Source organism: Physcomitrium patens, chromosome 12 (genome assembly GCF_059467195.1).
Source record: "Physcomitrium patens ecotype Gransden chromosome 12, ASM5946719v1, whole genome shotgun sequence".
NCBI lineage: Eukaryota > Viridiplantae > Streptophyta > Bryopsida > Funariales > Funariaceae > Physcomitrium > Physcomitrium patens.
Genome location: NC_143421.1, coordinates 16830864 through 16847132, shown reverse-complemented (window position 1 = coordinate 16847132; position 16269 = coordinate 16830864). Strand labels below are relative to the sequence as shown.

General features: G+C 32.6%; 1 protein-coding gene across 1 annotated transcript; it reads right to left on the bottom strand.

The window, feature by feature from the left end:
- Positions 1-10302: 10302 nt before the first annotated feature.
- On the bottom strand, positions 10303-13425 carry LOC112289182 (arogenate dehydrogenase 2, chloroplastic). Its single transcript, XM_024534180.3, has 7 exons — positions 12838-13425; positions 12241-12409; positions 11924-12088; positions 11518-11600; positions 11279-11348; positions 11097-11171; positions 10303-10862 (listed from the first exon to the last, which is right to left on the bottom strand). Exons 1-7 carry the CDS (start codon positions 13275-13277, stop codon positions 10524-10526), a joined length of 1341 nt encoding a protein of 446 aa, XP_024389948.1. The 5' UTR covers positions 13278-13425; the 3' UTR covers positions 10303-10523.
- Between the last annotated feature and the right edge of the window lie 2844 nt (positions 13426-16269).

The following is a 16269-nucleotide window of genomic DNA, read 5'->3' as shown; positions in this document are numbered from 1 at the left end:
AAGTTGGAAGTCACCTTTTGGAGGCATGTGGTGTCTTCCAAAGACATATGAAGCGAGAAAAATGAAAGCAATGGAAGATTGGCCAACCTCCAAGAATGCTTTTGAAGTTTGCTTGTTTTTAGGCCTTGTTGGATACTATTGCCATTTTGTTTGATAATTTGCTCACAATGTTGTCTCACTGACAAATCTATTGGAGAAGGGTGCCCCATTTGAATGGAAATGCAAGCAGCAAAATGCCTTTGATAAGTTAAAGGAGGCACTAATTATTGTTCCAATAATGCAACTGTTGTCGTATTATGTGTTGTTTTGCTCAAGAATGCACTGGGCACCTACCTGTAGAAGGTGAGATTGAGTTTTACAGGTAGCTAAGAAATCCTAATAGGTTTTGTCCATACAAGAAGAATATAATCTGAATTCCAATTCAAAAGTACTTAAAATATTCTTCTTAGTAATCTTAACCATACATAATTCTCAATTACCTTATTACTTTCATATTTAAGAAATTTAGACTTTTCTTGTAAGCCCAATCCTAATCAATGAGCTTTAACAAGCTATAACATCCAATCTGACTATCCACTAGATGTAAAATTTTGCATGTAGTAGTCAATAAAATTCTTCTATATTCTCAAGAATTTTCAACCCAATCCAACTTACAAATTGTGAAAAAAACCTCCAAAAATTACACTAATGTCACTCGGCCACCAATTTGAAAAGTAAAGTAAAAATCCCAGTAGTGATTTCTCCCTTTTTAATTGTTAAATTTGTCTCAAAATTGGTGTATAGCTTGATCTTTAAGTCATTCAACACCATGCCAATTTTTTCCTTAATCCAACAAATAGATCTTTAGATATCATAGAAATCCTATCCAACCTCAAATTGCCACCTTCTGAAACCCTCTTGTGCTAAAAACTAGATATCTCTAAACCACGCTATTAGATGATCACAAAAATTTGTATACACTTAGCACATCCATTAATCCAAATAGTGTCAAATTTTCAACTGTAAATGTCACACCAATTGCACGAACTAGCCAAAATTGCTAGCCCTAATTATATTATATAAAATCCAAATCACTGATACAAACCCTGACTTTGAAAAATAATTTCTAAGTCCTCAAAAACCTTCTCTAAACAATTCTTACGTCTTTAGAAAGAAATTCAAGCTAGATCTCAAATCTTAATCTTCAATCTTCAAATAACTCCCTATTTTTCCCTAGGCCCTTGTTTTAGTGGCCAGAGGTCTGATTTCGACCTTGTCTCACAAACGGTCAATCCTTGGATATCAATCTAACCTATCCTAAGGTGTTTTTAGCCCAATCCTACTCTCACCTTAATCTTAGTACCCACTATACTAATTATTTACCTCTTCTAATCTGATTTTATTAATTTATGGTCTTTTTAAGGTAGTAGAAGAGTCTCTATAACCTAGAAGGTAAAATTACTGGGGAAACCTTCAACCTACTAACTATTAAGATAAAAAAATATCCTAAGAGGCTTTTATAAAAGCCATGTTTAGATACCTCAAATTATAATTGAACTAAGATAATTAGATATTAATTAGAAATTCAACTTTGATTACAATTTTATTATATAATCGTATTACATCATGACACCGTGTAATCCTAATGTCCTTGGTATGCTTCACATTGATACTTTCAACTTTGCTATTGGAGCGGTCCTTAAATAAGACTTTAGTAGGAGCCTTCAATTTATAGGGTATAAATCACGTAAGTTCAAAAGGGTAGATCGCAATTACTCTGCATGTGATCAAGAGCAATTAGCAATTGTACATGCTATCGTGTTATGGTTTCGCTACCATATGAAAATAACGTGTTTATATATTTAATATACAATATACTAGACAACATGGTGAAAGCCATGTTAGTAGATTTTTATTGGTTATAGGATGTAGATAGATTACTACCCAAAAAAGAAGTTGTTTAAAATGGCTTCTATAAGAATTCATATAACTTCACTCCTTTTTAATAGTGACTTTGAAATTAATCTTATTAGTAGTAACTTTTAAACATTTAGAATCACCTTTGTTAGACATTGGTGACCCTTGAAGTTTTATTTTGGTTCTTTTATTTGGTATTTAGGAAATATATTATATAAATCTTATAAAAAAAAGGATTATAAAAGGATCTTAATAGCTAAAAAGAGAAGTTAGGGCATCCATGTAGATGAATGGAGATGGATGATAAAAATCTCCATTCTTATTGGCTAAAAATCATGTCTAATGGGCTTTGAGGAGGCTGTCCGAGGCCTTATAAGGAATTAGGGTTATTCATTCGGGGCCATTTGAACTTTGGAGGCTAGGATCAGGAAGTTTAGATTTTTGGCTATGGTTTTGGTAAAATTTTTGTATAATTTGGAGTTTATATGAAAGAGATATGGGCGCTCAAAGTTAAGGTGTTGATTTTGTATTTACTGTCATTCGTTTGGACATAATAGGCACGTATAAAAAGCAATAAAGGATCAGCAACTAGGTTTGGAGAGAACACTTTCTAGGCTATACTTTTTATATATTATTTTATGGATTCCAAGTTGGAATAAAGGAGATATTAGAAGTTGAAGTTAGTGCTTTGAATCTAAAGGTAGTAAGTGATCCAATTTACTAGTGGTTTTGTTTTGAGCTATATCTTGGATAATTTGATAAGATTTTTACTTAAAATTTTTTAGAATGTGTGTAATCATATTAATAAATTTTATACTCAAATTTTGTGGTATTTGGATTTTGGATTTTTGAGATATGAAGAAAATAGCTTTTGGTTGCTTGTAGATTAGGCTTTAGAGCACCTTCTAAGATTTCTAAGATGCCAAAAGATATGTAATAGATTTACAGTTCATTTTTTTGTGGTAAAGCTTAAGGATACAATCTATGTTATATAGAAATTTGAAAGAAATTGAACAGTTGGATCAAGAGATACAAATTTCCAAATTTTAGAAAAAAAATATCCTTTGTAAGAAAGAAATGTTTTAAAGGATTTTGTTATAATTTGAGCTTTTATACAAAATAAAGAAATTTTGGGAGCTAAAACATCATATATAAGCCAAAGCTAAACTCTCTACAGCTAAGTATCCAATATATTGTTAGATTGAAAATCATGCCATATAAAAATGCCATAAAGGTGTGACAACACTATCTATTGGAAAAGTCAATGGTTGATCAAATTAACCATCAATCCTTGCTAGATGATTTGCATTTGGAAAATATGAAATTTTGACATCATCATTGAGAAGAAAAATTGTAGTTTTATAATATCCAACTTGAATACAAGCAACGGCAATAATATATTGTGCCAAACAATTTATCACAGAGACGAGACTTGAAAGACAAATCAGAAGAGAAGGTAGAAGTTTCTACCATTAGTAGTATCATTTCAAATCTAACCTAAGAGGTAGAATAGAAGGAAGCTATGCAACGAGATACTTATTTTAAGATGGTTAGCGATTAGTTGAAGGTCAATGATATACAAAATCAGGATTACACTCTTAGTGATGGCTTACTCTATTTTAAGAAGTGACTTTATGTACTCGATAATACTAAACTATAGATGTGCATACTTTAGGAGGGACATGACATCACAATATCTAGACATCTCGGACAAGAGAAGCTCCTAAAACAAATCTCAAGGATATGATTTTGGATAGATTTGGTTTGTGATTATTAATCCTTTATATACTCTTATGAGTCATGTCACCATAACAAAGTATGCAATGCAACCTCTCTTAGACTATTACAACCAATTCCATTACTTATAACATATAAGAAGCAGGTGACTATGGATCTCATTATGAGTTTGCCACAGATACCTGATTATCATATTGCGGTTGCCATCATAGTAGATCGACTCTCGAAGCAACTTTATTTAGCTATAATGAGCTCTGATATTGAAGCTCGAATGCTATCATATTAGAAGAAGTCTTGATTGAGAATGCGCTAGGTACTTTGCTATAAAAGGAAAAAAGAAATTGTAACAACAAGATCCTAACAACTCTAATAGAATTTTAAATAAATTCTAATTAAACCTTAACAATATTAATCAAGCTTTAATCAAAATCTAAAATAAATCTTAAAGAGATTGAAAAAAAAAACATGAAGAAATTATAAATTAACCATAAAGAAATGCATATATAATAATGTAATCCTAAAAATATAATAAAAATAACTTTAAATACTAAAATTAAAAATTTAAGAACCTTAATCAAATCTTAGTCCAAATCTTAAATCCTAATCAAATCTTAATCCTAATCAAATCCTAATCCAAACCAAATCCTAATCCAAATCAAATCCTAAAGTAAATTAAATCCTAATCCTAATCCTAAACCAAATCCTAATCAAATCTTCATCAAATTTTTAATTTCAAAGAAAATTCTAATAATCTTATAATAGATTTTAAAATTCATTAATTAATATTTGAATTATTGATTTTAACTCAAATTTTACATATTTTTTATTAATTAAGTTAAAAGTAAGCACAAAAATATTTATAGAGGATAAAAATTACCAAATAGACAATAATCTCAAAAATGTGTTGAAGTGTTGGTTGACCTCTTTCTTTGATCTTAATGCCAATCTCCCTGAGCCAATTACTCTTGATTGCACTATTATTTTGCTTTCAAATTTTACATACTTATTAAAAATCAAGCTAACCACTTCTATAAAAAAATTTGCCTCAATCTAATTGGGAGATTGACATATATTCAAGAAAACTTCATAGGTCTTTAAAATTCTAAATTTGAAGACCATAATCTACAAAAACCTTCAAGCTTTTGAATCTAGCCATTGAATCAAATCCAAATTCTTAGTTCACATTTTGCACAACTATACTTGCAAATCTAAAAAAAATTACTTATAGATCTATTACCAAACTCCAGAAATTCCTCAAAATGTCAACTCTATTTTATTTTCTAAATACCAAAGTCACCAAAAACAACATCAACTTTGTAAAGCTCTTACAAAGTTATTATCTATTCAAATCTTTCAAAATTAGTGCATTTAAAAATCGTGTCAAGTCTTCCCTCTAATCTTTTTTTTTTATCAACAAAAAAATCCTCCAATCATTGTTGAGACTCAGTTTTGGGCCTTGGGATTTGTTTTCAATCCAAGTTCATAATTGGACCTCTCTGGATATCAATATCTAATTTTTTTAGATAATTTTTGCTAAAACCAACTTCTAACTCTCTCTTACATATGCTTACATCTTTTATTTTTCTAATCTACCTTATTTTACCTTATTTATGGTCCTACATAATAAGTAGAAGTTACTTTTGTAAAAAAGTAGCATTACTACTAAAATTTTACTATCTTCCTATTTTTTATCTATATTTTTTTACTTTATCTTTTAACTTAGATCTTTTATAATAAGATCTATATTATTATCTTTTATCAAATAGTTATGTTACAACAAAACAATGCTTGTACAAGTCTTCTTTGATATTGTCTTTTGTCACCATAAATGACGTTGTGTCATCGTTTCAAATTGAGATCCATGCTTCATAGAAAATTTTTGGCAAGCCTTGTTCAAGCTATTAGGTATACGACTTGTCATGTCTACAGCCTTCTATCTCCAAATACATGGACAAATAGAGTGTGCAAATCAGACCTTGGAGGATATGTTGTGGGCATTTGTGGTGGTTCATCATAATGATTGGGATGAATACTTGATGCCTTTGGAGTTTGCTTATAATGATAGTATTTAAGCAAATATTAATTATTTATCATTTTTTTGAATATTGGTTAACATCTAATTATACCAACAATTCTTTAGCATCCTATCAATATAAACAACTAAATAATAGAGAAATTTATAAAATGACTTACAATGGCCTTATAAGAAGCACGACACCACTTCTTTACTGTACAAAATCAAAAGAAGTAATATGCAGACAACCATCAATAATACAAGACCTTCTGAGATGGTGATCAAGTATTACTCTCTAACGCAAACTTGTCACTTGCTACATCAATCCAAATTCGTCAACTAGCACCTTCGATGCTTGGACCTTTTTGAGTTTCTGCAATAATTTTTGATGTTGCATACCGCTCTCGTGTTGTAGTTCGGCTATTACATGAAAATAATATAATTATATACTTAATATATAATTTATTAAGTAACATGATAAAAACCATGTTAGTAGATTTTAGTTGATTGTAGAATATAATTTGATTATTACCTTGAGAATAGGTTGTTTAAAAAGATTACTATAGAATTTGTATAACTATAATTTCTTTTTAATAGTAGCTTTTAAGATTGGTTTTGGTTGATAGTAACTTCTAAATATTTAGAGTCACCTTTGTTAGACATTTGTGACCTTTGAAAACTTATTTTGATTCTTTTATTTGATGTTTAGAGCATAAATTATATAAATCTTATAAGAAAAAGGATTGAAGAAGGATTTTGGTAGCAAAAGAAGTAATTAGTGCACCAATGTAGATGAATGGAGATGAATGATGAAAATCTCCATTACTATTGGTCAAAAATCATGACCAATAGGCTTTGAGGAGGCTGCCCGAGGCCATATTAGAGATTAGGGTTAGTATTTCGGGCCCATTTGAGCTTTGAAGGCTAGGATTAGCAAATTTAGGTTTTTGGCTATGGTTTTGGTGCAAGTTTTATATGGTTTGGAGTTTATATGAAGGAGATACAAGCGCTCAAAGTAAAGGTGTTGATTTGGGAGCTACCATCACTCTTTTTGACATATCGCACGTGTACAGATAGCAATTGAGGATCGGCGACTATGAATGGAGAGAGCACTTTTGCGGCTACACTTTTTTTAGATTGCTTATTAGATTCAAATTTTGTATAAAGGAGTTATTGGATTTTGAAGTCAGTGCATGCAATCTAAGGGTAGTAAGTGACCCGATTTATTAGTAGTTGTGTCTTGAGCTATATCTTGAGCAATTTGACAAGATTTGACTCAAAATTTTAGAAAATGTGTAATTTCATGTCAGTAAACTTTGTACATAAGTTTTATGACATTTGAGTATTGGATTCTTGAGATATTAAGAAAATAGTGCTCGGTGCTTGTAAATTAGGGTTTAGAGCGTCTGCTAGGATTTCTTAGATATCAAAAGATTGGGAGTGAATTTATAGTTGGTTTTTTTTGTATTAAAATTGAAGGGTGAATTATATCTATCCTAAAAATTTGAGACAAATTGAATGGCTAGATCAAGTGTTATGAATTTCTAAAGTTCAGGACAAGAAAACCCTTTGGAGGAAAAATATGTTTTGAAAGGATTTTGTTATATTTTGAGTTTTATGCAAAATAAAGGAGTTTTGGAAGCTAAGACAAGATTCATATAAAGGTTTAAGCTACACTTTCTATAGCTAGATACCCAGTATATTCTTAGATAGCAAATCACGCCATACGACACCACCTTTAGCTTTCACCACATATTTGGATGTATCTAGTCTTCTATATTTTACAACTGAAGGAATTTCATACTAAGCCAAAGCACTTTTTGGATCAACACTAACCACCACCACTGCTAGTTGTAATTGATGACCAATAAGAATATAAAGTGGATAGCATTTTGGAACATAGCTACCTTTGTTGTGGCAATAGATGTCCTCAACTTCAATTCAAAGTTCTTTAGAAAGATTATTCCATTCATGATGCATCATGGGAACGTATACAAAATCTCACTCATTGCCATAAGGTAGTTTGGAAATACCATCAGAAATGAAACAAAGATGTTTCATATTAGTGGAAGGGAATTAATTATAACAAGGTATAGATAAGTTAATTATATAGATAGTTAGAACCATGGAAGTTTCTAGAATTGGGATTAGGTTAGTCGATTAAGTAGGATCCATCATAGAATATTCTAGAAAGACTTTAGGATGGTTATTTAAGTAGGATCTACCATAGAATTTTCTATAAAAGGCTTAAGGTAGTTATCTAGATAGGATCCACTATAGAATCTTTTAGAAAAAGAGTTTAAGGTAGTTATCTAGATGGAGTCCACTACCTAAGAACATTTTAGCAAGTCCAGGGTAGTAAGATAAGGTATAAATGGGACTGGCCAAGGCCTTTTGAGACATCTAGTTAAGTATGGCTTTAAATCCTTTTTCTTAGTAAAGTTTGGTTTTGTACCCTTTTGTTCATTTTTATTTAGTTTTGTTTCTATTTGCTCAGTTTGTCTTTCATGTCCTATTTTATTGAGTTCTGTTTTGGTCTATTTTTTCCTATTTTGTGATGAGATTTTATGTTGCTATAGAATAGAAGGATCTTGGATTTTTGAGATAGTCTAATTTAGTTTCATTGTTAGTCTACATGGGATCCACTATAGAATATTTTAAAAGAACTAAGGGTGATTATCTACGTAGAGTACACTTCTATAATCTTCTAAAAGGGCGGTTATTTTTGTTGGACCTACCATTAAGAATATTTTAAAAAATTCCAAGATGGTTGAACAAAGTATAAATAGGACTGACTAAGGCCATTTAAAAACATTTGGTTAGGTATGGTTTTGGTCTTTTTTTCTTAGTAAAGTTTAATTTGTATTTTTTATTTTGCTGTGTTCTATTTTTTTTGTTCTATTTTGTCTTTCATATTCTTTTCTATTTAGTTTTGTTTAGTTTTGTTTAGTTTTATTTTGGTCCATTTTGTCCTATTTTGTGATGGAATTAATGTTGCTATAGACCGGAAGAATTTTAGATCTTTAAGAGAATTCAATCTTGTTTCACCAAAGAAGCTCTTTATCTATGAAGATAATCAGAATGCTATTAGTATTGCTAAGAATCTAGTACACTATAGTTGTATAAAGCATTTGAATACAAAATATTATTTTATCAACCAATGCATAGAAAAAAGACAAATTGGATTGAAGTATTATATCACAAAGTAGATGGCTATAGATATTTTTTCAAAACCTCTTCCTAGAAATAAGTTTTAGCTTGTAGAGACATATTAGGTCTTATTTCAATAAAGAACTTTATCTCCATTTTAAAGAAATATTAAATAATAGCATAAGAAATGTATTGTAAGCTAAGACTTATCCAACATATAATCAAACTTTAATTGCAATGCTTCTTTCTCATTTTTGGTATATTTTTAATCATAACACATAAAATCTATTAGTCAAATGAATACATTAGCTACTATTTTAAAACATTAAATGTAAGTCTTACAATGTAATATTACAAAATTAGCTACCATTTTGTATTACAAAATAATTTTGTAACATTACAAAAAATCATAAATCTTTGCTAGTAATTACTCCATTTAGGATACTTACTTTGTCCTTATAGTATTAGGAAGATAAAATTTCAAATCTTCGTACATTGTTTCAATCTATCAATCAATGCATATGGTACATCCAATTTTGTGAAAAAATATAAAATAATTGTTATATTTATTTTAAGGAAAAATATTGTATATATCCCTCTAATATATTGATATATCAATAATATTCCTATATTCTTACTAATAGCAAATCTACCTTTGAATGTGATAAGGTATTACCTTAGATTTACCAAAATTATAAGTCTGTATTACCTTAGATTTTGGTGTGGCCCTTTCTGGTACTTTTTGGCACATTTAGTCTCCTCTTTTGTTGATGTTTACATATTGTACAAATTTTTGTAAAAATACATTTTTGAAATTTTTTGCATCGCTGCACTACTTTCTGAATGGGTGGTTTGGGGGTGGCTTGGAGCTTGATTTGGATGCAAGTTTGCAAGGTGCACCCTCTTCTAGATTTGTTGTGTTTGATTGAGGGTGATGAGTCAATTCTAGTTCCATGACTTGGGCACTGGTGAGAGACAAAGTGGGGTGAGGTTGCAGACCTGGCAGATAGGACAAAGAATAAAAATGAACAAAAATAAGCCTATAGTCCAATTTGCAATTGAGAATTCCCGTTGCCAGGATTCGGATCCGGGTCGCTCAGTTGCATGCCGAATATCCTAATCAATTACGGACGGCTGCTCAACCTGCCGCCGCCAATACACCGCGCGCATGCGTCGCTTATATAGCTCGACGTACTAACCGTGACTCTGCGCGAGTTGCGACGCCATCCCAAGCTTCAAGTTTGCAGGAGAAAATAATAACATGAACCGCATATGCATTGAACAAGTCAACGCTGTGGACGTTACAGGATGCTATTACTTCAACGTTGACGAATTATAGTTAAACGTCATTCCCGACTACGCATCTTGCCGGTATTCTGTCGGTGCATTGCGTGCCATCCGAGTTATTCTGAAGGTGGTCGCATCAGTATTCTCTTATCTATTCCCTCAGTTGTTTCCGCTGATCCCCCGAGCTAACTACGATGAAAAAATCCTCGTTTTAAAAGTTGGGTCCAATGCAGCTTGTTTTTCTGTCGTCTTTAATCAAAGATTGTGAAATTGCAGATCAAAATTACAGGAGCCACTCCACTGCAACCAGATGAAGATTGCCCCCTGTTTAGTTTGCCTCCATCTGGCAATTTTTTTTCTAGAACTATAAGTGGACCTAACTACTTACAAATGATGTATGATACATCTCGCGAAGGCTCTAGATTGGAGACTAGCCTTATTACTTCAGGACCGTTGAAACTGAATACGAATCTTTGTTTAGTCCGATGGTCTTTCTCAGCTCTAATTCAATAGAGGAGGTAGAAGTGTCGGTGCTCTTGGCGATTCTGGAAATCCCATTCGAAGAAGAAATAATGTCAGTATTGTTGTAGACTCTGGACACGTTGTTCGAAGGGGCTTTGGGTTGAGAGCTTCCATTCTTTGATAGGTCTGCAGAGTCTTGTGGGATAGAGGCTCTGGGTGCACTTGAGTCACTAAATAGCTGTTTCCGAAATCTATCATGAAGTTGCCCGAACAGTTGTCTCTTGACGGAGTGGAAAGCTATTTCCAGCCGCTCTAACTGCAAGTACAGAGTCATTAAGCTCGCTACCATCAACCCTATGCTAATGCAATTATTTAAAGTCGCCAGATCTAGAACAATCGCTCTGTCGCAAAACCACAAAGGAATGAACTAACAAATTTAGGAATAAGACACAGAACAACTTTAGGATTAGAATTACATTTTGACTACAGCAGCATGGATGTGATGTTTCACAAGCAACTCAGTTTGCCTAGAAAGTGTATGCTTTCTCACCTCCTCAGTAGCATTCGGGTTGTACATGAATAATCCATAGTAAAGTTCGAAGCTATCATTCGATGTGTTTTGTACCTGCTCACAGCGAATTATTATTGACATTCGCAAGTTGAATCTATTCACAAACGAACGCTAACTATTTCCTTTGAGGACGAGATCAAAGAAGCGAATCTGTGCCTTACAAGTCCAAGAAGTGTCTCGTAACCCTTGGTGTTGATCGACGTTGACTGCAACCCGAGCTTCCCCAATACTCTGCATCGAATATGCCAGTGCTTCAGACCTTGCACTGCAGACTGCTTCGGAGAGAAGCAACAACTAAATGGCTTTTACTGTGCAACTGGGAAATCCTCTAAAAAGAATGAGATAGCTAAGCTTGAAATTATCCTGTCATGCGGCGAAGCGAAAAGTTGTGAATTCTAACCTGCCAACGGTGTGGGTGACAAACTGGCTGCCTGCTGCAAACCGATCGTGTTCCGCACAAGACATCTCCACCATGCGACAGCCCTACAAGACGTGGTCGGGAACATCATTCAGTTAGAAGTGTAACAAGTAACTAACAAACCTGGAGGCAACCGAGAGCACTTGCCCATACATGTTGGAAGATTTTAAGTCCCTTGACCCTTCGGTGTAGGTACAAGGTGGAACCACATTGACATAACTGCTGGCATCGAAAACTCCCAATAAACGTCGTGCTGTTTGTGAATTGACAAGTCCATATTTCGGAATTGTTTCATCGAATCGTGCTAAGGAGTCGATGGAGGAAGTTGTCTTTTACCAACGTGAAATGTGAAATATTATAAATAATGACAGGAAGGGAAGAGCTCTACCTCTTTCGAGAAAATGTCCAGGAACTTGTCAGCGACTCTCGATCGCCGTCCATTACTGACGCGAACCTTGTCGAAGACAAATGGCAATCCAGCCCAACTTCCCTTGCCACTTTCAGGGCCAAACATAGGATGGGCGCAGAGTATATCGAATTCAGGGGGCAATACCTGTGAAGATCAAAACGCCCGTTCTTCAACTTAGATGGAATGAGTTCACTTCAAAATTACCACAAATTATAAAAGAATTGTTTGCAAGGGGTTGGGAGTTGGACGAGAGCAGAATCCACATTGGATTTTTCACATGATCGACTCCCACATACCTGAAGAAAGAGATTCTTCGGAAATTCCTTCACGGAGAGCACATCGACAAACAGGGTGTGGCGCCTGAGCCGTTGCAGGGGAAGTGATTGTAAAACGGCCTCGGTTGACAGTATGGAGGTGCACAGAAGCACGACCTCAGGATGCTCCTCACAAAAATCATCCGGGTCTCTACAGATTCAAAAGCCAGCATTGTCATTAATGATGGTCATCGGACACATATGATGCTAGCTCCGGCTCTTTACATCAAATGAAGGGAGAGGAACTATAGCTATCGGTTCAAGCTACAGCCTTCACTCAACTGCAGACTTCGAAGCTCCAAACCATTCAGATTCACTGATCAATACAAATACGAAACCAAAACACTTCTCCCAGTAAATGTAGAAGGATTTTCAAGAGCAAGATGTTATCATCAATAACTGTTAGGAAAAGAATCTATTTGGAGCAGAAGAACTACATATTCTTGTACATCTAAATGCATAGATAGATGGATAGTTGTAGGAAACGTTCGCAAGCACCTCTAGTTAGGACAAAAAGCAAGCTTGTCACTGCTAGAAAACGATTCGAGAGAGCAATCATCTCTGGAGCACCCAACTGACCTAAAAAATGACACACCCAATGCCCGCGCCTTCTCGCTGTAATCTCTTCTAGAGTGGGCCAGAACCGTGTGCCCTTGCTTCACAATCCTCTCCGCCAAAAACTGACCGAAGTTCCCGAACCCCACGATTCCGACTTTAAGTGGGGTGCTCTTCTCCAGCTCTTGCGACCTCATCGACTCGAAATCAAATGGCTGGGCGGCATCGATCGCACTCACATTGACTCTACTGCGGTGCTTCGAGCGCCCACGCCTCTCAATGCTGGAACCGTTCCTCAGAAACAGCTGCCCCGGCTGCTTCCGGAAATCCCCTTGTAACTCCACTGCACCACTGCTCTCATTCTGTCGCAAAATAGGCAGCTTGGAACTTCCAACATGCTTCGTTTGCTGGTGTGAGAAGATCATCGTAGTATGTGCAACCGGGGTTGGAATCAGACCATTCATGACTCCCGTTGCCACCACCTCTCCCGCACCAGTCTCGAAACAGCCCAAACCTCAAACCAGCAGCACAGTGGACTGGTTGCGAATTCGAATGCAACAGTCTCAACAGGAATTAGTCCTCGCAGCGCCTGACGACGCTTCTGATCGGCTGAGGCACTGCTCTGAAATTCAAATGCCGGCATCGAACTTATACTTCCATGCTTCTGGATGGCGAAAGAAGTATCCGGCACCCTTCCTTGATGCAAAAGAAAACTTGGAATCCATTTCCAGTATTACACACGTGACGCACACGAGTATTGTGTGCCACAACTCAATGTGATTGTGCACAGAAGCCTCGGCACACACACACTCACTCACGCAGGGCTGGAATTCAGATGCTCCAGCCATTGTCCTGGAATGTGTGTGACGACCCAAGCTGTTCACTCCCTACGTTCACTACCCTACGCCACTCCTTTCCCGCGTTTGTCATGGCTTCACTTGCAGCCTCGCCTTTCGGAACTTGCAATAAAACTCTGCTCCTACTTCACAGAAAATTTTACCCTACGTTCCTTACTATGGACCAACTCTAGGGAGAGGCTTAAAACCACCTTGAGCATCCCTTGAATCACTTGGGATTGCTGCCTTTCCGTCTAACCTTGGAATACAAGGATTTTAGTTTGAAGTTCTATTTTGCCGTCATCTAATTGCACTCGCCATGGTGGACTTGATTTCTTTAACCCACAACAGTTCTAATTCAAGAGGGGTCACAAGAATTGTTGTGTTTTTTTCCACTTAACAATATCAACTTTAGTGATGGTTCTTGTTATTATACTTAAGTTTGCATCACTTGTTAACAATAGATATATTTTTGCAATAGTTCGAATTTGTTCTTAACAAAACACTAGTAAAATGAGTTTCTTTTTTATTGAGAATTTAATTTTTTAATATATATATATATATATATATATATATATATATCTTTTAAGAAGTGATAAGCAACACAATTTTTTTTTTTTTTTTTTAAATTTCTTGTTTATTCTTTCTTTCAATGAGATTGCTACTCCTCTATTGCTATTGCCTTTGTTTTTCTATAAGTTGTAAATATTTTTTTGCTATAGATATCTTTTTGCCAATATAAGTTCATATTTCTTTTGGTCATCATATGGATAATCTTTAGCCATAATACATATACTTGCAACTTTAGGTATCTTAGATCTTTTTCTATCATTTGAATATAATGAATTAAGAAATTTATTATATAATCTTTTTTTTTTCAAAAAATCATAAAGAATATTCTTTTATCATTTAACTTCTTCTCCAAAACAATTAAGAATTTTTTTTCTTTTTTTAAAATAATAACTATGTTTATTTCTACTATATTGATTTAAAAATTAAATTACATAATTTTTTGCCTCCATCTTTTTTTTAACAAAGAATTTGAAATATATAAAAATGGTAAGAATGAAATATTTTCCTTCTATTATGTCTAAATTTACTTAGTAAAACTAAAAAGCCTTTGTGTTATTGTTACTTTCTATTATTATAATTCTTATCTAAGGACATCATTTAAGTTTTATATTTTAGTAGCCCAAGCATGAATCTTTTTGATACTACTAAGATAATATATGTTAAAGTATTCTTAGAGATTTTCATTGCTACTCCTAATTTTTGATCCTTTTGTAACTTTATTTTCTTATTTATTTCTTGCATATAAATAGTTATTACTTCTTTTGTTTTCTAAAAAAAAGCACTAATCTTTCAATGCCTTTTATTTTAATGAAAAAAAAATCAATGATTTATACATAAATAAATATTAAAATATTTTTTTTGATTTGAATCTTTAAATAAACCAATTTCTCGTGAAAAAAAATTACTTGATTTTTTCTTCAAATCTTCTTTCCATATAAGGATTTTTTTGTCTAATCTTATGACTTTTGATTCTTGCAAAACGACTTAGAAAATTGAAATAATATATCTTTATTTTAATATTTTTAATCATAAGCTTAATACCTTCTAAAACTAATTTTAGCTTTTTAAAAATTGGTTTGATTTATGGCCCTTGTTTTTATAATAATAGCAGTTATTTTTGCCATGTTTTTTCTCTGACATCTTTGGTTTAATTTGGTTTTCTTATTCTTTATTAGTTTAGCTTTTTCTAATGATCTTTTTTCTTATATAATAAGCAATTTATATTATAGGAGTTAGTACTGTATTTATATTTATTATATTTATAGATAGATATTAATTAATTTTAAAATTAGTCTTATTAAACTTTACCAAAAAAATAAAAAATGAGTATCTTACATCCGTTGAAATAATTAAAAGATAAATTCTAGTACTTTTATTTAATATGCTGCTTGTATTGGTCTTATTATTTTATTACTTATATGCAGTTCTTGTATTATATTAAAAAAATGAAAGATAAAAAGAAATGTTTCTTTTTTAAAAATATTTAAATTTTAAAGTTAATTTTATAATAGATGAAAATATTTTTTATATAATTAATGTTTGACCTAGTTTTTTTTCTTTTTTTTCTATGAAAATTTCTAATTTTTACTTTTAAAGAAAAAGATCAGATAACTTTTTTGACTTCCAATAAAATAAATTTGAATTTTTTTGAGATGCTATGAGTTTAATCAGTCTAAATTCATTTGTTCTATAAACACAATGAAGTTTCTAATTTTAATCTTTTTATTTTTTAAAAAATAAATATTAAAATTATCACTACAATAAATTTGATTAAATATAGTACAATTATTTTATACCTTATTTTCTTACGAATTTGGTAAAATATGGTACATTTTTTTGGTAAAATATATTAAATTTATTTGATAAAATATAGTACCATTTTTTTGTAAATAAAAGTGTTAATAAATTTGGTAAAAGCTCAAGCAATTGATTTATTAAAATGTTGATAAAATGTCAATAAAAATTGGTAAAATATGGTAATTTTAAAAATTAATTGAGTAGTGATGAGCTATTTTTATATTATTTTATTATTTTAGAAATGGCTGTG

Bases quoted from the DNA above. Each gene is read 5' to 3' on its own strand.
- LOC112289182 (XM_024534180.3), bottom strand. From the start codon at position 13,277: ATGAATGGTCTGATTCCAACCCCGGTTGCACATACTACGATGATCTTC. The intron at 11,349-11,517 runs GTTAGAATTCAC...TATTCGATGCAG, and splicing joins GTCACCCACACCGTTGGCAG to AGTATTGGGGAAGCTCGGGT. The intron at 10,863-11,096 runs GTGAGAAAGCAT...CTGTACTTGCAG, and splicing joins ACCCGAATGCTACTGAGGAG to TTAGAGCGGCTGGAAATAGC.